The 23402-nt window shown below is 41.0% G+C and overlaps 4 protein-coding genes across 6 annotated transcripts; all 4 read right to left on the bottom strand.

Annotated features, from left to right (window-relative positions):
- uqcc5 (ubiquinol-cytochrome c reductase complex assembly factor 5) lies at positions 1 to 1450 on the bottom strand. Its single transcript, XM_076277148.1, has 2 exons — positions 1194 to 1450; positions 1 to 423 (listed from the first exon to the last, which is right to left on the bottom strand). The coding sequence occupies exons 1-2, from the start codon at positions 1345 to 1347 to the stop codon at positions 329 to 331; spliced, it is 249 nt and encodes an 82-aa protein (XP_076133263.1). The 5' UTR covers positions 1348 to 1450; the 3' UTR covers positions 1 to 328.
- Positions 1451 to 2648: 1198 nt separating this feature from the next.
- kctd6b (potassium channel tetramerization domain containing 6b) lies at positions 2649 to 7116 on the bottom strand. Of its 2 annotated transcripts, XM_076276595.1 has the most exons (5): positions 6996 to 7116; positions 6370 to 6457; positions 5795 to 6124; positions 4596 to 4925; positions 2649 to 4356 (listed from the first exon to the last, which is right to left on the bottom strand). In XM_076276595.1, the coding sequence occupies exons 2-5, from the start codon at positions 6394 to 6396 to the stop codon at positions 3670 to 3672; spliced, it is 1374 nt and encodes a 457-aa protein (XP_076132710.1). In that variant the 5' UTR covers positions 6397 to 6457; positions 6996 to 7116; the 3' UTR covers positions 2649 to 3669. The 2 variants fall into 2 exon arrangements, with proteins under 2 accessions (XP_076132710.1, XP_076132711.1); XM_076276596.1 differs by lacking the exon at positions 6370 to 6457.
- Positions 7117 to 7673: 557 nt separating this feature from the next.
- On the bottom strand, positions 7674 to 10835 carry abhd6b (abhydrolase domain containing 6, acylglycerol lipase b). Its single transcript, XM_076277272.1, has 8 exons — positions 10717 to 10835; positions 10177 to 10333; positions 9430 to 9543; positions 8999 to 9131; positions 8711 to 8868; positions 8306 to 8360; positions 7985 to 8085; positions 7674 to 7856 (listed from the first exon to the last, which is right to left on the bottom strand). The coding sequence occupies exons 1-8, from the start codon at positions 10833 to 10835 to the stop codon at positions 7674 to 7676; spliced, it is 1020 nt and encodes a 339-aa protein (XP_076133387.1).
- Positions 10836 to 13414: 2579 nt separating this feature from the next.
- slmapb (sarcolemma associated protein b) lies at positions 13415 to 22555 on the bottom strand. 2 transcript variants are annotated; one of them, XM_076276483.1, is made up of 10 exons: positions 22477 to 22555; positions 22038 to 22097; positions 20034 to 20159; positions 19667 to 19741; positions 19233 to 19538; positions 17368 to 17542; positions 16638 to 16809; positions 16090 to 16224; positions 15507 to 15594; positions 13415 to 14649 (listed from the first exon to the last, which is right to left on the bottom strand). In XM_076276483.1, the coding sequence occupies exons 2-9, from the start codon at positions 22087 to 22089 to the stop codon at positions 15511 to 15513; spliced, it is 1125 nt and encodes a 374-aa protein (XP_076132598.1). In that variant the 5' UTR covers positions 22090 to 22097; positions 22477 to 22555; the 3' UTR covers positions 13415 to 14649; positions 15507 to 15510. The 2 variants fall into 2 exon arrangements, with proteins under 2 accessions (XP_076132598.1, XP_076132599.1); XM_076276484.1 differs by lacking the exon at positions 15507 to 15594.
- Between the last annotated feature and the right edge of the window lie 847 nt (positions 22556 to 23402).

Here is a 23402-nt window from a genome sequence, read left to right as displayed (position 1 = left end):
GACAGACACAACCATTTAATTTCTTTAAAATGACTGATTCCCAGTGTTAAGTTCCCCATCATCCTTCATTCAGGCTCAAATATTAAAACTGCACTGAAGACAGCCACTGGCAGACAATAAGGTGAACAGTTAACACAAATCAATCCATTTGGCTGCTAACTTTGTACAAAACAGGACATGAGACCATGACTTAAAGTTCATTAAAAATAAATATAATCCACAGCAACGAACAAATGAATGTGTCATGGTACAGAGACCTGATATCAAAGGCAAGTCCTCTAGTCAATCCAGAGTCTGTGCAAAGCATGTCATGGATGCAACAATGGCCTCAGTGCTTTTCAACCGATGCAGGCTCTGCTGTAACTCCCTCGTCAATCTTCCCTTGATAAGCCCTTTCTGATTGCTTTCTTCTGTAGACATCATCTGATGAAAAAAGAACAATCTGTTAAGATGTAGTCATTTTCTTGTCACAGGCACTGTATTATAGAAAAAATGCACTGATTTAGCTGTATGTATATCTACAGTAAAGAGTTTAGGTATACCATGTCACTTTCCTTACCCACATAGTTCAAATACTATGAACAAGAATGAACAAAACAAAAGACACATGGACCCTTGAAATAAAAGTAGTAGCCCTCTTTCTTTACTTAAATATTTCTGAACACTCTCCTGCTTGTGGGTCAGCTCAATATTATCATGCTAGATGGTCTGTCTTCCGTGCATGATTGGCCTTGGGCCAGGATATTGTTTACCGAAAAAATGCACAAGAGATGTTCTTCGTTATGAGATTCTGATCAAAACCTAAAGACAACTTTGTTTCACAAGGTAAGCAGGTGTCTAGGCTTACCTCTAGTAACTGTTAGGCCTACAACTCAACTGATGCTGTGGGTAGGCTACTACTTTTAGTTTGCTACAAAGAGGTTTTATACGCGGTTCCAAATGTTTCTTCTTCAACACATTAAACAGATATCGCTATAGGGCTAGCAGCTAACTAATATCAAAGGGACACAGAAGCTGCCCTACATGTTAGTGCTAAGCATCTTCAGATCAACTTTGAAGTTAGCATCAGTCTGTTAAATGAGCATTAGCTCCCGTAGTTAACGTTAATTAACGTTATATTTCAGTAACATTAACGTTAAAGTTGTGGTAGTTTATCATAGGCACTCTGTTAAATGCAGCACTTTAATACTTACAAAACGTTTCTTTTCCAATTCTCACGTTTATCATGATCCACTCCATTACTCCTCCAATGCAGAAAAAGATGGGTAGGAATCTATATGTTCCTAATCGTCGTTTGCCCGGCACAAGACTGAGAACATATTTCAAGTTTCGACTCCTACGAAACATGTCTGCGTATTTAATTTAGAAGGAAAATTGTCAAAATATTACTGTCATAACTTGTTGTCATGCTGCTGTTCACTCATGCCATGCCCTCTACGACTGTGCTTCCTGCCTGACATAACAGAAAATGGCGAACTGTGTCCTTATTGGCCAAGACGGCAGAGTTTACCAATACAGAGGGGGGGCATATTCTTGATGGTTTCGTCCAGTTTCTGTAATCAAGTTTGTTCAGCCCATTAGGATCCAGATCTCTACAGAAATACATGCCATGCATGCACATTTCCCTAACTATGTCAAAACTTTTGTATTTGATGAAAAGAGGTATGTAGCTAGCCGTGACCACCGTCTGACTTCTTTATCAAGCACATCCATATGGGACAACAATAGAGCATACCAAATCTGAGAGGTATGTGATTGTGTAATTCCTAAATATTTCTGATAAGAACAGAAAATTACCACTTACAGAATAATGGAAAATTACTGAGGTATAATTCAAGTAAGGTTCCAAGCCTTTAGCTTTATTTTGTTGTCAAGGACAAGAACTAATAGCATTGTTTAAATATAACAATATCTAGTGTTCCCAAATTCTGAACATTAAGACATTCTGAACATTAAAACCTAATTTTGGCAGATAGACAGTTGCAAAGGATTATCAGAACTTTCTCCCTAGTCATAATAAAGCAAATGCAGTTGCTCCAGCCTCTAGGTGTAAACTTAGAGGACTCTTCGAATGACTCGGAATGAGAGCAAAGCTTTTTCATACATTGATGAAGTGTAGATCGGTTTACCTCACAAAGGTTTCACTGCAAACACAAGTGCTAAACCTTGCCGATTGTGCTTATTGTACTGATCTGCAGTGACTGTATTTGATGGGCCTTATAGCTAAGTTACTGCATTCAGGCACTCCCAATCTACATCTAGTGTTTCCATGTGACTAGAACTCTCTCCTGTTGAAATCAGTCAGTGGTCCTCTTCAGCTCGTCACCATTTATCATTTAAAGGCAATGTCTGCATTTCGGGACAAAGGATGTTGATGTTTGAACTCAAAGGGAAATTACACCCCTGCCTTCTGCACTCTGGACACAAAGCGTCCAAAATGTTGATTTGCTGAAATATATTTTTTTGGCCCGGTCCAAGTCTCTATTTTTCTCTTTTACGGTAAAAAAAACTTGAGGACCATGATAAGAAACGTACTGTTCGGGATTAGAATCTGAGCCCTACCTTTAATTCTGTGTATGTGCCACATTATGTAGTATCAACATGTCTGAAGACTAAAACATGCTATAAAACTGCTATTAACAATCTGATGAGTTGTGACAAATCTCTTTTAATTTATTTCAATAGAAGTGCTATGGGTACATGTAGCCAATATGCAATACTCCTTTTACATTGCATGATATACTTTCTAACAATTCTTTTTACACAGTCTGACAAAGACAAAACCATTCCATGTTGCTGTTTAAGCATAGGCGTCACAAAAAAAATATATATATTTAAAAAAAAAAAAAAAACATGATCCAACACTGCATTTCATGTGCTTTGAAGGCCTTACCTAGCTCGGAATAACCAGGTACAGTAGCTCTGGTAAAACGATAGGGTGAGGGTCTATAAGAGATATTTAAAATCAGCTTCTGTACAACATAACAAGAAAAGGTTCTCTCTGGACCCCTCTCTTGGTTCTTTTTTCAACTAATCATATTTAAAGGAGAAATCCGGCGTGTTTTCACATAGATCTCCGTTTCTCGAGGTCACCGAGTACTGTCGGTACAAAACAAAATGAAAACAATCGTTTTTTACCTAGCTCAAGTTGCTACAACCAGCGGCTAATGCAGCCAGACAGCTACCGCGCTACACTATGTGGGCATGTCCGTGAGCACCCATGTTCATGCCACTCAGAGTGTAGGCTGTAGCTGCCTGGCTGGAGCTAGGTAAAAACAATTGTTTTTCTTTTTGTTTCGTACTGACAGTACTCGTGACCTTGAGAAACAGAGATCTTTGTGAAAACTCGCCGGATTTCCCCTTTAACTGATCACCACTTATTACACAAAAGAGCAGGGAATGCCAGGAAGAGTAGAGGGTCCAATGGTTTGGAAACGCTGTAATTCTGGATACATGTGATATCATTAAGGTCAGTTAACAGCTTCCAATGCCTTATCACATGGTGCATGTCCAAACATCCAAACAACAGATAGTGTTATATTTGGAATCATCTTCTACCCAACCACCCCTGAAGCAACTCTGGTCCATCAATAACATATACAATTAAACACAAATAGCTTCCATGATAGCTTATACGGACTTCCTTGTTTCCCCACCTTCAAGGCGAAATTAGTCCTCTACTTTGTATGCCGGTCTGCAGAAAGTCCAGTTATGCTCCACCGTGTTTTCATTGGCCCGTTCACTCATGTGATGCACGCGTGTGTTTCTGATGATGAAGCCTTGCTTCGTGATGTAGTCCATGAGGTGAACCCTGAGGGACACCTCTTGGTGGTAGTCACATGGTCCAAAGGTGAAGGACACCTGGCAGTCTCGAGTGTCCATCATGTGCTTGTTCCACTTGGTGAAGTTGTTGGAGATGCCCTCCAACAGGGAATGGACCTTGGTGGTGATGGTGAGCTGTGTGATGATCACTGCCACGGGGTTTGAGTACTTTGATAGCTTGCGCGTGCTGGACAGCTCCACCACCTGTTCAAAGGTGTCCAACGGGTAGGGAGGCCTGGGATCGTTTAGAGCCTGAATCAAAGGCTCAATCTGGTAGAAGTCTGCCTCTTTACGCAGGAGATCCATCTCTGTGAAGTCGACAGGGCGGGTGAGCTCTGACGTGCGCAGGAAATTCAGTATGAACCGAAAAAGTGTCCCGTCACGATCGATGAAGTAGTTGCCTTGCACGTCTCTTGTTGTGGGTAGGTCTCCGCGGAACATGGCACCCAACATGGAGTCAGGGAAGCGCTGAAGGGTGGACAAGGTGGTGGTGTAGAGGTGCCCACCAACATTTAAGGTGACTGGTTTGATCATCTAGAGAACAGACAAAAACAGAATAAGAAAGACATGCCATCATAAACTCCTCTTCAAGAATTTTAACAGCAGAAGACAGAGGGAAGAAACATGTAAACTATAGCTGGCAAGACTGTCACAGCTACAATTGTTTGTGCCATCTAGAACATTCTTCAGAAATAATCACTTCTTTTTTTTTTTGCTTAAAAGTGCTCTAAGAAGAACCCCAATAAAAATGTAAATCTAAAGGCACAATCCACCTGTTCATAGGTGTCCAAAGAGTAGAGTGGCCTGGGATCGTTTAGAGCCTGAATCAGAGGCTCAATCTGGTAGAAATCAGCCTCTTTGCGTAGGAGGTCCATCTCTCTGAAGTTGACAGGGAGGATGAGCTCAGACGTGCGCAAAAAGTTCAGGATATAGCGAAAAAGTGTCCCATCACGATCAATGAAGTAGTTGCCTTGCGCGTCTCTTGTTGTGGGCAGGTCTCCACGAAACATGCCGCCCAACATGGAGTCTGGATATCGCTGAAGGGTGGACATGGTGGTGGTGTAGAGGTGACCACCAACATTTAAGGTGGCTGGCTTGGTTATCTGGACAACAAAGAATAAAAATGATATATCAGTACAGACACATACAGTGCCCCACCAAAGAAGGTTATAGCTAGTACAGAGAGAATGAAGATGTGAAAGCCTAGTCATGTATTGCCATACAGTGCCCTCCAGAATTATTGGCATCCCTGGTAAAATTTGATTAAAAATAGGTATAATAAAATAAAAAATAATCTTTTGGTGATTTATTGTAATCTCACAATGAAAACAATAAGGAAAGGTTGAATTATTGTTTTTGTTGTATCAAGGTTGTATTTTCCTCATTGTTTTCTTTGTGAGATTACAATAAATCACCAAAAGATTAATTTCTATATCTGTTTTTAGTCAACTTTACCAGGGCTGCCAATTATTCTGGAGGGCAATATGACAATACATTACTAGGCTTTCACATCTTCATTCTCTCTGTACTATCTATAACCTTCTTTGGATACCTTCATATGCTTTTTACTTGAAGTGTAAAGGTACACGTATTTGTACTGAACCGTTTAGGTACAATACAGATATCTACCGAATGTAGCAAATGCAGTCTTAAACAGTAGGCTTTTTTTTGTATGTGGACCATGTTTCAAATTCGAATTACACACAAACATATTAAGTAGTGAACCAGTTCATTAACACCAAAAAACATTTGACATCTTTTCAAAATACTATTCCTGATTATATGTTGAGCATCAGCAATATTGTTAATGAATGTTCGGCTAGCAGTACTTACAGGCTTACTGTACTTAAAATGAACCTAACTGTGACTTACGTACGAAACCGTGATTTCTGTGTACAGTTATACCCTTACTTTTTACAGTTCAAAAACATCCACAACTAGGACATAGCCTAATTCTGAAGACACAGCCCACCTGTTCGAAGGTGTCCACCGGGTTAAGGGGCTTGGGATTGTTCAGAGATTGAATCAAAGGCTCTATCTGGTAGAAGTCTGCTTCTTTGCGGAGGAGGTCCGTCTTCATGAAGTCGATGGGGAGGGTGAGTTCTGACGTGCGCAAGAAGTTCAGGATGTAATGAAAGAGGGTCCCATCACGATCAATGAAGTAGTTTCCTTGGGAGTCTCGTGTTGTGGGTAGGTCTCCACAGAACATGGCACCCAACATGGAGTCTGGGTAGCGCTGAAGGGTGGACATGGTGGTGGTGTAGAGGTGCCCACCAACATTTAAGGTGACTGGTTTGGTCATCTAAAGAACAGACAAATAAGGAGAAGAAAAAACATACCACTGTGAGATTTTCCTCAAGAATTGTAAATGTATACCATAATTTCTGTGCCATCACCTATTTAGAAATTACCATTATGCAGTTATGCAGATAAAAACAAGTAAAACACACAAAGGACTATTAGGAAAATAGATGATAGGATCTTTCTGGGGAATGTATTGATACTATTTATAGTGTTTGTCTGCACATGGCCCTATACTTTACCTACCATATAATCCCAGTCTCCATTCTCCATTGAAATAATGTGATGTTCTCAGGATGCCTAGCGAGCGTGACGTCTTCTCAGTTATGTTTACCTGTAAGCAGTATGCCTTATTTAGACAGTCAAATGGCCTAGAGTTACATCCTAGTGACGTTAGCCTACGAAGCAATATTAACCGTCCATGAGTCATCAATTTCTTAATGTTGTGAATCACTTCTAAAGGTTAATTTGTAATGGTGCGCATTATGTGAGATGTATCTAACGTTAACCTATAACATTAAGGCCAAAGAACCTCGCATTGAAGCTGGCTTCTATCGGTGTCGGTGATGGTAACGTTAACGTTATACGCTAACCAAACATTTAACATTTTTGTATTCAGATATATAACGTTACCGTAACTATTTTTGCTATCGTTAACTGGTTTCCTATTAAGCCAAAACTTAAAGCTCTGGGCTAATGGTGTAACATAAGCAACGTAGACAGCAAAGCTAAGAGAAATAGCAAAATCCATCTAGCTAGCCATAATCATAACCTCGTTTAGCATTCTCAAAACACTTTCCCTACTATTTGTTCCTATCATGTACACTGTTCGTATTACACGTAGCTTATATCACAAACAACTCTGATCTTACCTATATCCACGGTTTGCTCCGCAAAGGCATAAAATAGGTTTTGCATCGGCAAGTAGGTTTTAACAATAGCCTTTTACGCAGGGCAATTTCTTGATTGCCCGACCCGCTAGCTTCAGATGATGCAGCGTTCAGGCTGGGTATTACAGTTCCGTGTTTACCTAGTCACATGGTGTCACTGCGACTCCCTAAATTAAACGACCATGCTAATATGACCGCCATAATATAATAGGACAAACATTCAGTTAACATTGCATTCTAGTTTGTATCTTCATTGAACGTTTAGCAGAAAACATACTTTTCTTTTTAAATGTAGGCTATTACTAGGTCTGTGCACTAGTAGCCTGCAGTGTGCCTTTTTTTAGATAGATAGATAGATAGATAGATACTTTATTGATCCCCAAGGGGAAATTCAAGAACATCTATTTTTAATGGCAGAGCCCAGCTGGAAATTACTGCAGCCTCCCTTTGATTTGGAGTGAGCAGCAATAATTCATGTCACAAAGCAAAGTAAAACTGCAATGAATTATCTTTAATAGGCCTATCTACCTTTACAAGGTCAACACCTGTACAGCAGGTGCTGTAAATCATTAGATTTCTTTTTAACAAAAGGATTGTTAGGTCTACTTTGGAAGTAAATAAACCACAGATAACACATAAAACACATATTCACTGAGTTGGTCAGCATTTCTTCTTGTTGCTTTCACTTCTTATGTTCTGCTGAGTGATAATGAAGTCCAGCATGAGCTTGGCTGTTCTGCGTGGTCGCTCCATCACCACAGAATGGCCACAATTGTCTAGCAAGTCCACTTGACACCCGGGCAAAGTCTCAGCAATCACTGTGGCCCCCGAAACATCTACAATCTAAAACAGAGAACATTATCATTTAATCAAATTAATTACACATAGTCTAATGCAAGGGATTTATGGAAAAATAGAAATTCATAATTCCATTTAAATGCATTTAAAATACTTCAGACATTTAGGCCTACCTGGTCTTGTTTACCCCATATGACTTGTAAAGGTGATGTGATTAGGTGCATATGTTCATGTAAGGCTAATCGTGAGCTTTCTGCCACAAGTTCCATAAACACTGCAATAAGATTTACAACATTTAAGCCTTTTGACATCAGTTTCAATTATACCTGGACATGAGTTTGCAATTCACTGCTACTGGTAATGCTGGGAGACAATATTATAGGATGGAATATTCTGTTATAGAATGGAATAACTCTGTTGTGAAAAATACAGATACACCATCAAACAGTGATCATAAGTGAAATTGCTGAATAAAATGGACAAACAATACTAACCCTCTTGATAAAAATCATTGTGGGGAGTTCTCACATCCACTAATCCTTGAAGGATCTGATGCAAAAACAAAACAAATATGAAGAAACTTATTATGAAACAACAAAGGGTGTGTTCGAAATGGGAGACAGTTGCCTACTGCCTCCCTCCCTACATAGAGAGCTGTCTCACTAGACATGACTTTGGATTAAATGCATCTTTTAAAAATGAGCGTAGCACTCTAGAATCTTTGGTTAACACTACGGTATGACGTTAGCAAAGGCCTGACGTTAACTCCACATTATGACAGAGTCCATTAGCACACTCTAGCACGCTGGATTTTGTCATTTAGAGGACTGTATTTAGTTTTAATCTTGACTTTAGCTTGACTTGAGCTACTAGTTTAGTAGTTGACAAAGAGGCTCCACCTGCTGGGGGACTTTGAATCTGACGTGAGAGCAGAGCTTGAGCATGTCCTCCATCTCCTCGGGGGTGGTGGGGATAAGGGGGATGTTAAGCGTGTAGTGGCTTTCCTCAAGGTCCTGCAAGTGGTTGTCAAATTTGGTCTCACATGGGTACTTAATGCCTGTCAAGGAAAACACAGCCGACAGGAGTGACAGTTCACAATTGTTGACTTGTGACTTGACCCAGCCCACTACGTTAGATGAGTAAACGAAAAATATTGTCAAGCACTTGACAGTGACACAGTAACTGACCAGCTGGACAGATGAGGGTGATGCTGCAGACGTCAGCAGGGTATGTGGCTGCATACACCCCTGCCACATTCCCACCCATTGAAGTGCCTACTAAATGGAATGGCTTCCTGTTTAGTCGAATGCATTCCACGAACTGCAACAAAAGAATCAGAGTTGTAATACTCTATAATTGAAGTAAAATACAAAATTACTGATACAAAAAGATGCCTATGCTGTGAAACTCTAATATATTTCATTAAGTATACTATTTTATCACAGTGGTCTGTGCTGTTCGAGTGCTTATGTTGCTTTGTGCCACACAACCAAGGCAAATTCCTTGTATGTGGAAACCTACAGGTAATGGAAAATATACCTATTTCTAATTCCAATTTTGAGTGTGCATTATTGCAATCATTTTCTACTCTTTGGTATACATATCAGATGAGGCCTACCTGCCGTATTCTCCTAACTTGACCTTGGATGGAGTAATCCTCTTTATTAGTGCGAGTGGTACCCTCATGGCCTGGCATGTCCACACAAAGTATGTGTAGATGTTTAGGCAGATACTGCAAACACAGAACAGACATAGTGATACATTAGGGGCAGCCGTGGCCTACTGGTTAGCGCTTCGGACTTGTAACCGGAGGGTTGCCGGTTCGAACCCCGACCAGTAGGCACGGCTGACGTGCTCTTGAGCAAGGCACCCGACCCCTCACTGCTCCCTGAGCGCCGCTGTTGTTGCAGGCAGCTCACTGCGCTGGGATTAGTGTGTGCTTCACCTCACTGTGTGCTGAGTGTGTTTCACTAATTCACGGATTGGGATAAATGCAGAGACCAAATTTCCCTCACGGGATCAAAAGAGTATATATACTTACTTATTTACTTTTATTAAATCCTGTCCTGTCAACATGCAGACTGTCCAGATGCTTGTGACCTCTGCTACACGTGTGCTGATCAAAACATTCAACAAACTCCATAACATATACATCAACGGCGTTGTGGACCAATGGGAAGCTAAATGGATATGAGACTTTTTCAGATCAAAAGAGAACAAAACAAAATACACAGACTGGTCTCAGATATTCTGAAACTTTTACCGGTAAACAAAATCTTTAAATGTATGACTATGACTAAATGTTTGACTACATCTATTAGGGGGAAAAAAACACTTTGAGGTGTAACTAGTTTGAATCCTTCACCTTAACCAAAGACAGCCATGTGTCCTTGTGGGCAGAGAAGCCATGCAGCATGAGAATGGAGGGCCTGTGTCCTGGTCTCCCTCTGTAGGAGAAGCAGAACCGGTACCCACCACAGTCAGCATAGCGCACCTGCAGACCCAGAGTCCGCCTCCAGTACCTGAGAAGAATGGGTGTATATGAGGGGTATTCCAAGAACATATTTTAGCAATAACTTAACTCATGGGAAGTGGTAGCCTAAACATTAGCCTGGGTGAACCCAGACGAACCTGCAATGCAAATTCAGATTTGCTAACAGGTATGTCTGGGTTCACCCAGGCTAGGTGAACGTCCTAATAGAAGAACCGTACGGTTTTGTTTTGATTGGAGAATAAAGCGATAGGACTTTTATATTGGAATGTTTACAACTTACTCAGGTTTGTTACTAAACCACGTACATTGAATACCCCAGAAATATCAAATAACCAGGTAAATAAACAATATGTTTTCTTACTTTATGATGCCAGATTCATGTGTTGCTACAACATAAAGAAATTTGCTCACCAGTAGTACACTTTGATGAGAGAAGATGGCCAGAGGAGAAAAGAAGCCATGAAAAGCAGGAGAGGAATCGCCATGGTCCCCAGCGCAACGGCAAACATATTCATCACATCCAGGTCCATCTTGGCCAGCAGATCCTTTTGGAGGGTTAACTAATTCAAAGAGAGCTCAAGTGTGAGCAAAAAACAAAGCAGTTATTTCATGAGATTATTTTCCTGTGAAAGGGTGTTTTCAGTAGAACAGCAGGGTGAAGCTTTGGAAGTAAATAAGGACGAAATAAGGCTGCTGTTAAAACGGAACACTATGCGTATCACAAAATTCATAAATTAACATTGCTGAAGTCAGCGGTGGGCACAAATACATCAAAAACTATTTTGTTTCAAACTACAAATACTGGCTCATGAAATGTAACAAAATAAAATACATACTGATGTGAAAAATCTATTTCATTATAATACAACTAATTAGTAATTTGAAAATACAGAAATACCCATACAATAATCATGGTATACCAACATTTAAAACAAACTAAGGCATATTATTGAAAACGTATTCCCAAGAGACAATAAATACTATTTTCTGATTGGCTGGCAGGAGGCTTTGGGACTGCTATGAAGTAGATCTGGTAAAAAAAAAAAAATCACCGTCCCATAGAAATGTAAACAGTGATTGAACTGACAACAAGCAGGCTTTGCAACAGTGGAATCAACTGTAACAAGGCAAATTACCCACCATATTTTCCGTAACCAATGAAAGTAGTACAACAAATTGAACAGCCTCTTTTTTGAATCTGAACTGAATTTCCTTTTTTGTGCTATAAATGCACGCCTATTGCCTACATACATGACTGGCAACATGGGGGACAAACAGAATAACATCCTGGTGTCCCGATATACAGAATTAATTAACTTGGTGGAAAACACTCCATTCTTACATACATCCTCATGTCAAATTCATTAAGTGGTTTTAATACTGTCCTGTAGTGAGAATGATCATCAGCTATTAGGTACTCAAGGTCATAGGGTCAAAGGTCATGGTCATATGGGGTCCATGTCCTAATATTCTCCCTCAGTATCTTATCCTGACACCTGACAATTCAAGCTCCTGAAGTTAGTTACTTTTTTTTTTTCAACTTTCCATTCTAAGGGGATGATAAAACAGAGAGGACAGATCTGAGGCTTTTAAGTTGTCTACAGGGTGACATAAAATTGACACAAACGAAAATTGGGTTTACACCCCAAGTTGATCCTTTTGGCTCCCTCTGTTGACTTATCTTTTCATTTTTTCCAACTTCAAACATGTCCAGAGGGGATCGTAAAAGAGAAAAGTTGTATTTAACACCAAATACACTAAGTTGGTCACAATGTGACATACTACTGCAAGAAAAAATAAAAATGGGTTTACATTTAATTCTGTCCTTCTAAAAGGGTAATGAAATTGACATTTTTATGGACAAATCGCTATTTAGGTCAACTTTAGAGCTGAATATAGGGAATTTCCCAAGGGATATCACCGGACATTTTCCCTATTCATATTAAGTAACCCCTAGGCAACAAGAAAGAGCAAAAAATAAAATAATAATTACCAACAAAACCAGATTCTGGCCTTTCTATGGACTTCAAGGCAGCACTGCCTGGAAGGCATCAGTCAAGGGTTATGGTTGCCTTAAAGTCGAGTGGGGGCCCAAAAGACCATCAAGTGATTATGATAATCATAACGGTCATGGTTATATAGGTAGTATATTTAACGGAGTGATGAAATTTGGCTATTTTGAGAAAAAAATACATATATTTTTTTTAAGTATTTGAAATACTCTAAATATAATCACTCAAAGTATTTTGTTACAAACTACATTTGATTTTTTCTAATCCTGCAAAATTCAGATTACAAAAAAAAAAAAAAAAATGAAATACCTATTTCAAATACATTTAATTAAAATACTGCCCATGTCTGGCTGAACTCGACCATCAAGATTACAGGAGTGCTGAAAGTAGACTACTTAAATTAAAAGTTATTTCCTGTAAGGATAAGGGCACTTACTTCGGTGCTATGCAGTCAGGTTTTGCCTGTTGGAGAACCCCATGCAGCATCCAAATTCCACCAATAATACCTGATCAATTAGCTTAATTCAATTATACAGGCCGTGGTTATCTCACTTGGGCATCAACCCATCTTCTATATTAAAATGTTGCACACCAAACTCCGAGATGAACGCTGCAAATAAGAGGTAACTTATGTTGCCCGTTCACTCATAACATGCAGCTCGCTGAGCTGGACACTTCGATTAATACGTCAATACGATTGAAAAGCACAGTGGAGTGGAACGACCTCATTTTGTTGACATTTAAAGAGACATACTGTTTTGTGCACTGCTAAAGCAAAACAGTAAATAGAAATAGAAATGTCGATGCTACAATTCTAAATAAATATTTTCAATGATAGATAATGATTCTGTATGATTTTTAAAATTCAGTAGTAATTCAGAATTCCCATTTTAATGAATAAATGATAATGAATAAATTAATGATATTGATGCGTTTTCAAGATCATACTATACTCAATCTGTCTAAAATTTGTTTGAAGCAGGATAATAGCCATTCAATTGATTCAAAAAGGGAAAAGAACATAAAAACCTTACCCTAGGGTGAGTAAGATCTGTTATAATTCAGTATGACAACAAATCAGTGGTCTGACAAACATATAACATTAATAATCTTTATTGCCATATTTTATTCATAAATCAAAGTCATTACATTTACTTGTAAGTAAACTAATATGCACTGATGGGAGGACAAAACCCTTTTTAATAAAAACAGACGCACCGTACCATACTCTTTAAAACACACAATGTCAAGTAACTGATTGGAGTCAAACTTTCACTTCCATTTCATCAGGTGCAACCATAATCTCATCAGTTGCCTTCAAAGGATGTGCTTTCATGTTTGTAATTCAAGAATGAATAAAAGAGAAAAAAAAAGATCGGGATCTAACAGGTGACAAATACTGAGGTATTCATACAGTGTATGGAATATTCCTTTAAGTTGAGACTGCATACTTAACTTGAATACATTTTAATAGGAATACTTAAACAGATTTAACCCTTCATGTCCAGTGTCAAATTGAGACCTCAAACACTAAGATGTAAAATGCTGCGCAGCTCTCGACAACCACACTGGTGAGTACTCCAGGCAGATAGTATTAATAACTGGGAATGCGCTAAGAGGAGAAGTTAAGACTGTAGTGATTATAGCATTAAGTACAGAGCTGATCATTAGAATGAAATTTATGGTATAAAGTGCTTACATCCTATACATTCACATTTGGGCAATGATCACGTGGTTGCCACTTGTACGCGGTTCCAAATAGCTCATATATAGGGGGGGCTAGGCAAAGTAAAGGTCTCTCTACGAAGTTTAAAGTCTTTAAGACTGCAGTATTTACCTTTTTGATCATCTATTGCTAATGTAATATCTAGAACACTGCTGTAGCCACAACCATTTCCCTTGGCAATTGCACAAAGATGAATAAAACTTCTACTACTCATCTTAAAAAAATACTATTTGAAAAAAAAAAAAACAAGAGCAACCCCTCCTTGCAACTCAATAAAAGACAAGGAATGTGCACCATGAAGTGATAAATACTGTTAATGCATTTCTTAAATCTGATACTATTTACAATATTTATTGTCATGTCATTTCAATATAAGGCCTTTTTCAAAGTAACTTACTTGGAAGTGTGTTTGTGTGTGTGTGTGTGTGTGTGTGTGTGTGTGTGTGTGAAATGAGGTCTGAGGCAGGTGGGGAAAATAGCCAGGAGTATATTTTGGGTACAAGCACACCATGTAATGACTGAGGCTCAAGACGAGATCTTCACTACAGCAACCGCTGTCACGGTTACCAGCACTGCAGCGACAGGCGCCCACCGAATCCATTTGCCCTGCAACAGCAAAGACGAGACAGAGATGACATGCTTGAGTCAGCAATATCTGACCTATCAGAGCAGGTTAACAGCCCCTGATATGCACAGGCAGCGACAGAGGCCGGGGGGAGGGATGAAAGAGAGCGAGAGAGCAAGGAGAGAAAAGGAGAAAGGGAGGGAGAGGGAAAGAGAAGGAGAAATGCAGACAGTGGCAAACATCACAGATAAAAACAGGAGAGGACAAGAAGGGAAAGAGAATAAGCTCAGAATGGAGGAGAGCACGCACACACACAGGCGCGCGCACACACACACACACACACAGACACAAATACACACACTTACAGACACACACACACACACACACACTTACAAACAGGCACAAACACAAACACACACACACAGGCACAAATACACACACTTACAGACACACACACACACACACTTACAAACAGGCACAAACACACACACTTACAGACACACACACACACACACTTACAAACAGGCACAAACACAAACACACACACACAGGCACAAACACACACACTTAGACACTTAGACACACACACACACTTAGACACACACACACACTTAGACACACACACAAACACACACACACACACACACACAGCCCAAAATACATTTTGTTAGATAACAGCAGGACAAAGAGTTTATGATTAGTAGAAGCCCTGGACACACGGATCTTCACAAAATGTTTTCGCAAGAGCGTCTTGGCCAGGGGCAAAAACCAAAGCAGAGTCTTGGAATTAGAAGCACTGTGCTGGAAAAGGATGGCGAGGCTGATGCAGACACAGGGACTCGGGACGGGGGAGGGGGAGCGGTCAGGGGGTGAAAGACAGTACAGGATCTCTGTGTACCTTTCTACCAAAACTGGCCGAAGCACCAATACAGCAAAGCCAGGACAAGGCCGATGATTACGGCTAGGATAGGCTGCAATAGGGACAGCTAAAGGAGGGAAGGGATAGTACACACACAAAAAAAAAAATCAATGAAAAAGGGGGAAACAAACTGGACATGAGTGGATATGGCAGGACTATCCTATGGGTGGGGGATGGAGGGTACACTCTCGTATCTGCACAGAACAACAGAGCTGAGTGGTTTCAGCAGTTAATATACTGCTAAGCAGAGGGAACACAAAAACACGTGTGTGTGTGAATGTGTGTGTGTGTGTGAGTGAGTGAGTGAGTGAGTGAGTGAGTGAGTGAGTGAGTGAGTGAGAGTGTGTATATGTGAATGTATGTGAGAGTGAGAGAGAGTGAAAGAGAGTGTGTGTGTGTAGTGGAGGGGGAGAAGGGTCTTTCTGAGCACCACATCTCACAGAAAAGAGTTTAAAAGATAACACACAATTCTTCTAATACAGTTAGTACAACAGTAATTGTATTGCATAGCCTCTGCCCAAACTGTTCCTGTTGCTACATGCTCTTTGTGTCTCTCGCCTACCTGATTTCCCTTGTCCTGCAGCGTCTTCAGGCTGGCTTGGCACTGCAGCAGCTCGTCCACCACAGACTGCTTCTCGAGCTCCACACACTCGCTCTTCTCCCTCAGCTCGGACAGCTCCGACTGGGTGACCTCATACTGCAGCAGGGCACAGGGAGGCCGGGGACACAGCACAGCACAGCACAGCACAGCACAGCTCAGTCAAGCAGCAGTCTTACAAACACAACGTCATGTCTGTGAGAGCAACAGTAGGCAGAGAAGGGTTTGTCTTTTTTTTTCTTGTTTTTGTTTACAGCTTTCAAAACGTAAATGGCACACCCAAGACGAAAATAAATAAATCAAAATAATTGTGTCGTAAAAAAAAAAACATGATCACAATAATGTATCAAACACCAACTCTCGCAACTCAAGGCTTTTTACAGGAACCTCAGTCCCCACTAGAACAATCACTATGGCGACAGGGGCAACAATAAACCTACATACACTCCTTGTAGGAAGAAACCTTTGAAACCTTGAGGCCACTTCAGTTTGGCCCTGCCGGGGCACTTTACCTCCTTCTGCAGGTCTTTGGTCCGGTTGTTGCTCTGCTCCAGCTGGGCCTGCAGCTTGCTGGTGTCCTTCTGGTGCTCCTCCTGCATGGCGGTCAGCCTCTGCTCCATGTCGGCCTGGCTCTTCTGCAGGGCCTTCAGGCTGCTGCCCAGCGTGTTGTTTTCCTTCTTCGCACTGCAAAGAGTTCAGCAGGGCACCTCACTCTACTGGGCTCTACTGTGTTCTGCAAAATACCTACATTCTGCCATGTCCATTGGTAAATGAGACACCATCATCTGGAACACACTCTCTTTTAGCTCTGGTGATTGTCACACAACAGCACTTTAATAAGGAGATGCTGTTCTGGTGGTAGTGGGTGTATAATACATTCACTTTTACATCAGAACAAACAGTTATATAATAGACAACTTACAAAACACATGACAGAAAAAGAAAACCAAAAATACTTCTACTCCCGAATAGAGGAAACATTTCAAATTTTACTACAGCAACAGTCTGACTGTGTGTTTCTCCGAAGAGGGAGAAGAGACGACAAAACATTCCACATTTTACTGCATTTTACTCTAGTTGGCCACTGAGGACTGTCTCCCAGCATGTGTGTGTGTGTGCATGTCTGAGAGAGAGAGTGAGTGTGTGCGCGTGTGTGCGTTAGTGTGTGAGGGTGTGTGTGTGTGTGTGAGTGAGTGTGTGTGTTAGTGTGTGCGAGTGTGTGTGTGCGCGGCGAGGCCCAACCTGTCCAGGTCCTTCTCCAGCTGCTGCTGTCTCCTGTGGAGCTGGTCCTTCTCGGAGCGCAGCACGCCACACTCGCTCTGCAGGCCAGCCCGCTCCCGCTCCCGCTGCTCCTGCAGCAGCTGCTTCTCTGAGCGCAGGGACGCACACTCCCGCTGAAGCCTCTCCAGCTCGCTGGCTGTCGGGCAGACAGAGACACAGACACACACACACTTTAAATACCATAAATAGCTCATACATAAACACATGAAATCAATAAACACAAATGTACATACCTTCTCTTGTCTGTTCACACATACTGCATTAACTATACAGCAAAACCAAACATATTTTGTTTTCAATTGTTTACTATACCTTACACTCTGTAATACCAGCTGGCAATGCAAACTACTTTTTGTTTTACATATCACATTACATAAAATGACGTCAGCCAGCCACTTCCAAACGTTTTTATGAGATCTGTCGTGAGATCCCCCCCCAGCGCTATCAGGAAGTAATCACTGTTGGTATGGAAAGAATAAACAGCAGTGACTTTCTGTGCCAGTGGGGAAGAATCAATACCATCTCATCAATGTGGCCTATTTGTGGCCAATGTGCCTTGAACCTGGTCAGTTTTCCATGCCTGCGTATCTGAAGTACGCCTCGGATGACTGTGCAGTTTTAACACGAGTGACTGCTTTACTAGGGAGCCAAGTCGATTTGGTTTACCAGAGACTGTTCATCACTGATTTGAAGCTGCATCTGAATACATTCATTTTACCATCTAAGTTATCCAAACCTACGCCATACCTATGACTTACATGTTTAAGGAAATAAATGGAGCTATTGTGCTTTAGTAATGTTATTCACAACTCCATAATCTCTAAAAATATGTAAGGGGACTCCTTGCAATTTGGTTTCTTGCCCTTTTTAACGGTTAAAACAACATGCCACACAGCTTTCTGTGCAGGCCACAATTCTTCCCAACCTGGACTATTGCAATACATTGTTAGCTGCCCTACCTTCTTGTTCTTGTGAAGTGAGTCCATTGCAGATGATTTAAAATGCAGCAGCATGTCTAGTCTAATAAATCAAAGAAGACCCGTGTAGCTCCTCTGTTAGTTACTCCTTCATTGGCTTCCTATAGCAGCCGAAATTAAATTAAAATATTTCACTTTGGCCTATGGGACACTTACTGGATCGGACAAATCTAAAAGCTGGATCTAAATTCTATGATCCAGCTTTATGGCCCCTTTCGCCCACTGCGGTCCTCTGATGAGTGCTCTGATGAGTCCTTCCATCGATACTAAGAGGTCACAGTCAAGACTCTTTTTGTCTGATTCCTCGTTGGTGGAATCAGTGTTTCTCAAACTTTTTCAGACCAAGGACCACTTAGCCAATAAAAAATAAATAAAAAAACACACGAACCACCGATCTTTATAAAAATAAAAAAAATAAATAAAAAAAAACAGTATATTAGGCCTACTCGCTGAACCACCTTGCTTATTGTCTTTGCACCTTGCTTATTGTGTCAGAGGATTCATATGATTTAAACTGGCATAGCTTAACTGTTTGGATTTGCATAAAAGTGTTTACCTTGTATCTAATTCGTTTTCCTTGCAGAGTCATGGTTTGTATGTGTTTATGTTTATGCCTGTAAAATTATTCAGTCTATGACTATTATTAGCATTTCTTATGCAGGCTATATGACTTCTTTGGACTGCTATTTTTGATGATAATGTTTGTAAAGCGCCTGCCAATAACCATGAGCATAACACCAGTCTGCCCTGAAGTAGAGTAAAGAACCTGCACAGAGCTGCTGTAGCAGTACCATTCACAGCCCTGTACTTCCTGGGTAATGTAGTAAAGTCTGAGGGTAGTGTGTGCACCTTGCTGTTTCACTGCCTTGTCTTTCTGCTGGTTCTGCTGCTGGTGGCTGGCCTGAAGGCTGTCGATCTCGCGCTCGTACTTGGCCGCGGCCTTTCTCCACTTCTCAAGCTCCGTGGAGACGGTCTCCAGGTTGCCCCTGAGCGTGGCGATCTCACGCTCACGCTGTGCGCCGGACGCCTCCAGGGTCTTACGCAGGCTCTGCGCCTCCTCTTGGGCCGTGTGCACTTCTTGGCGCATACTGAAGATGGCGCTGTCCCGCTGCTCACGCAGTGTCTCCATGTCCTCCTGCACAATCTGCAGCTGGGCTGCACACAACCACACGCAGGAAAAGGACATACAGTACAGTAAGTGGACGCCTTTACAGCACGTACACAGGCAACAGAGCCTGTGTCTGTAATTGAATGGACACACTTCAGAAATAAAATACACTTACACTGCAGGGCCTTAACCTGCTTGGCCGACTGCTCGACCTGCTGTCTGCCAGCCTTCTTCTCCTCCTCTAACAGACCTGTGTGTGACACATTCAGACAAAACAGTATGATTTCAGACACTACAGCTCTGCCTGATTGGCTCTGGAATTTTGGATCACATTTATCAGGTCAAGGGTGCATTGTTGTCTATTCAAACCATCTGCCATTATGAGTGATTTACTAGTATAGTAGGTAAGACATACACTGCACTTTAATCATATCATACTGCTGTCCTTATGAGATGCTAACTGATCTATTTCTAAAATGTTCAGTATGCATCCTAGCAAGGTGGGGAATGGGGAAAAACACAAGTATTTTATAGCCCCAGACCTTGTAAATCCAAACATTTCTGTTTGTCCACGTTGGCTTTTGCCTGGACGTCCTGCAGCTCTTTGGTCAGATGCTTAATGGCCTTCTCTGTGTCTGTGGACTCCACGTTGGTCTGATGCAGCTCATCTGCAAAGAGACACGTTTTAAAACAACATTAACAGTGAATCACGTTTCATTAAAAAGAAAAGTTAAAAGTGCTGAGGAACCAGACCTTAAGTCCATAATTTCAGCTGAGGAACTTATTAATATTGATTATGCTCATTTGTCTATCCTTCGGTGAAAACGTGAGTCAGGATACATTTAGAGAGGGAAGGAAGAAGGGAGAGAAAGCTAATTTCCCCAGAGATATAAAAAAGTCAGTATAGTGCACAAAATGAACATTTCATCCCAAAAGATATGATAAAAAACGCATATCTACTAAAAAGCCGGATCCTCTCTTAACAATGAGACAAAGGCACACGGATCACTAGTACTGTGTCCACTGGAGACGTATATTATATAATGTAATCATGTGACCACTACGTAGCTCAAGCATAGTGCTCAATGCACCAAGTAAAAACAGAACCAAGAAAACATGCATCACCATCCTCAGAAACACACATCACTATCCTCAGAAACACACATCACTATCCTTAGAACACAATCCTCCTCACGGCTTCAACTAAACCAGATAAGGTTGAAAATGAATATGGAGGTAAAAGCTGTATATCTCTGGCAGCTCCAGAAAATCTACAGACGGTTCCTCTAAATAGGCCGACATGAAAAACAGGCCACTGTGCTGAGTGCTAAAATATGCATGACTTCAGATCGACTTACTGTGGACAGGGTGCCATAAATGGTGAAAGTACACTTCTTGGAGGAGAAACTGATTTTTTCCCCCTCTTTTAATCAATCACCCTCCCTGACTCATAGGATTTTAGATTTCACAAAAATGTGTACATGAGGTCTAAGTGATTACGGGCAAAAGCCAGATGTGCTGGGCTGGCCTAGCCTTCTCAAATGTCCACAAATGCCCATTAAAGACAAAATGCTTCCAAGATTCATAAAATCCTAGTTGATATAAAAAGCCCCAGAGCTACCTTCGTGCTCTAGTTCAGGCTTCTGACCCCACTTCCGCAAGAGGACCGGCAGGAACGTTATGTCCTAATTTAGCTTTTGCGTGTGTGAGAGATGGAAAGAGAGCAAAAGAAGTGCAGAGAAACAGATAGGGGAAGAGAAAAAAAGAGAGGGAGGAGAGAAAGAGAGGGAGAGAAAGGAAGAGTGAGGCCTACGTCAGATGATGTTATACATGGTAACAAAGATGGCTACGGAGCATACATGATCTCTGACACACATCTTCACTGGCAACGTCTTGTGACCAAAATATGAATAAATAACATGCATGATCCACACACAAGTGCTTCCGGTTCATAGGCAGACCTCAGTCAAGCATCAATGATGATGCTTACATAAAACAAAGGGGGAGAGAGGCTACTACTGTTCTCAGAGGACAAAGTGTTCTATTCATTTTGTTAGCGCTGCTCATCTCAACTGCCTCCAGCTTCAAGTCACACCCACACAGCATCTCTGTATTCAGTGTGACGCCTTCTCAGATTTAAATCAAACAGAGGTGTGTGTATGTGCGTGTGTGTGTGTGTGTTTGTTCATGGTGCAGAAACAACACATTTGTTGTGATTGTGCATTCATGCAATGAATGAAAATATTAAGTTCTGGTATTTGGTGGTATGAACAACATCACTCATACATTCATTCATTTATGAGAACACATGTTTAATCCTAAAGAAATTCAGCAGACTGCTCTCTAAACCATTCACAGAACTACACACAAACACAACCTTTTTTTACCTTATATAGGCACTGTAAATCACACTTCCTCACCCAACAATGGCTTTGCTGCCTGTGACTCCAGTTCAGCGAGCCCAAATGTTACCCGTATAACAACTCAGGCATTGCCAGACTTATTTTGCATGCAATTAAATGTTGCAACAAACACACAAGTGTTACCTTTAATGAGAGAGACTTTATTCAGAGGCTCAGACAGTCTTTTGTCATCCATTGGTCCCTCTGCAAACCAACCAAGAGAAGCAAAAGTAAATAAACCTGTCATGCGAATAACATTGCCTGTGGCTGTAAACCTGAACCAGTAACACTGATGTTAATGGGCATGACCTCTGAAATACCCATCAGCTCATACACAGCCACCATTAGACATGACATTGAAAACGAATTCAAGAGAATCAGTTGTCATTATGCTGCACTTAATACTGTTTGAATGAAATAGCAGTTAAGCACATCACCGTATGTTCACTGAGATAAGTACCACATTAAAAAAACTGAATAAGGCACATTTATAATCCATGAGTGTTCTTAATCTCCACTGGAGTGGTGTTAAAAAGAAAAACAAAAAAAAGTAAGATACGACTAAATATACAAAACATCTTACCTGTAGTCCCAACTCACAGATACAATCCTTACTGGGTCTGAAAGAGCGTGCTACTCAATTCTTTTCCTTGTAGTTGATTTTCTGATGAGAAATGGGAGATACCATTTACAGGGGTGGTACAAATATAGCTCCCACTGCCCTGAGCGACGACAATGGCATACAAGCGAAGGAGGAGAGGGGGGTTGGAAAAGACCATCTGGCTTGAGAGAGCATTTCTAAAAGGTCGATGGTTAAGCTTATTCAACTTGGCACACATTGAGTTTTGTATTCTGTTAATTAGCTTCAAAACCATCCTTCCTCCTCTCTCTGTCTGTCTGTTGCCCCTCATCTCCCCTCCCCTGTTCACACTACCCAGTGTGAGTCCTGGTGTACACATGGTTAGGCATCCATACTCGCCAGAGGACAGAGGCTGCAGCTGCGTGCCTCAACAGTCACAGCTTTTGTTTAGAGGTCAGGGCTGATGATGCTGATGTAAACCGCACAGGGAACACAACAATAGCAGGCGCTTGTATATGTATGTATGTATGTGTGTGTGTGTGTGTGTGTGTGTGAGAAAGTAGAACACTGACTCTTCATTCTACATTTGGTAATAAGCGCTGTGACATGCCAATTCCCTATACGAGAGAGATACGGGATAAAAGTCACAGTACGGTTATGCAATAATTCATGAAGTAATGACATAACATGAGCATCGGTCTTGGAATGTTGTCAGTGGGCAACAGTATTCAGAGAATTAGACAGGCAGGGTAAAATAACAAGTGAAATATTTGGTTAATACTAAAGGGAATTAAGGAAAACATTTTAATTTGCAATGTTCAGTTATATCACATCTCAAAGATAGGTTTTCCCAATCTGTTTGGTTATGATTGTGAGTATAATTCACAATACAAGTCAGTGATTTGGCACGAAAATAAATAAATAATAAT

Source organism: Alosa pseudoharengus, unplaced genomic scaffold, assembly GCF_046254945.1.
Source record: "Alosa pseudoharengus isolate Yale_2024_CS ecotype anadromous, Long Island Sound unplaced genomic scaffold, YU_APseudo_1.1 YU_APseudo_1.1_scf_9, whole genome shotgun sequence".
Lineage (NCBI taxonomy): Eukaryota > Metazoa > Chordata > Actinopteri > Clupeiformes > Clupeidae > Alosa > Alosa pseudoharengus.
Note: the sequence above shows the minus strand (reverse complement) of the source record. Positions and strands in the feature narration are given on the sequence as shown.

Bases quoted from the DNA above. Each gene is read 5' to 3' on its own strand.
- uqcc5 (XM_076277148.1), bottom strand. From the start codon at position 1,347: ATGTTTCGTAGGAGTCGAAACTTGAAATATGTTCTCAGTCTTGTGCCG. The intron at 424-1,193 runs GTAAGTATTAAA...TTTTTTCATCAG, and splicing joins AATTGGAAAAGAAACGTTTT to ATGATGTCTACAGAAGAAAG.
- kctd6b (XM_076276595.1), bottom strand. From the start codon at position 6,396: ATGGAGAATGGAGACTGGGATTATATG. The intron at 6,125-6,369 runs GTAGGTAAAGTA...TCTGTTCTTTAG, and splicing joins ATGGAGACTGGGATTATATG to ATGACCAAACCAGTCACCTT. The intron at 4,357-4,595 runs GTGGATTGTGCC...TCTGTTCTCTAG, and splicing joins CTTTGGACACCTATGAACAG to ATGATCAAACCAGTCACCTT.
- abhd6b (XM_076277272.1), bottom strand. From the start codon at position 10,835: ATGGACCTGGATGTGATGAATATGTTTGCCGTTGCGCTGGGGACCATG. The intron at 9,132-9,429 runs GTAGGCCTCATC...CTTTTGTTGCAG, and splicing joins AAGTTAGGAGAATACGGCAG to TTCGTGGAATGCATTCGACT. The intron at 8,869-8,998 runs GTCAGTTACTGT...TTTCCTTGACAG, and splicing joins CACCCTCATCTGTCCAGCTG to GCATTAAGTACCCATGTGAG.
- slmapb (XM_076276483.1), bottom strand. From the start codon at position 22,089: ATGGATGACAAAAGACTGTCTGAGCCTCTGAATAAAGTCTCTCTCATT. The intron at 20,160-22,037 runs GTAACACTTGTG...GTCTCTTTGCAG, and splicing joins TAAAGTCTCTCTCATTAAAG to ATGAGCTGCATCAGACCAAC. The intron at 17,543-19,232 runs GTGCACACACTA...TCTGCCCGACAG, and splicing joins CAAGGCAGTGAAACAGCAAG to CCAGCGAGCTGGAGAGGCTT.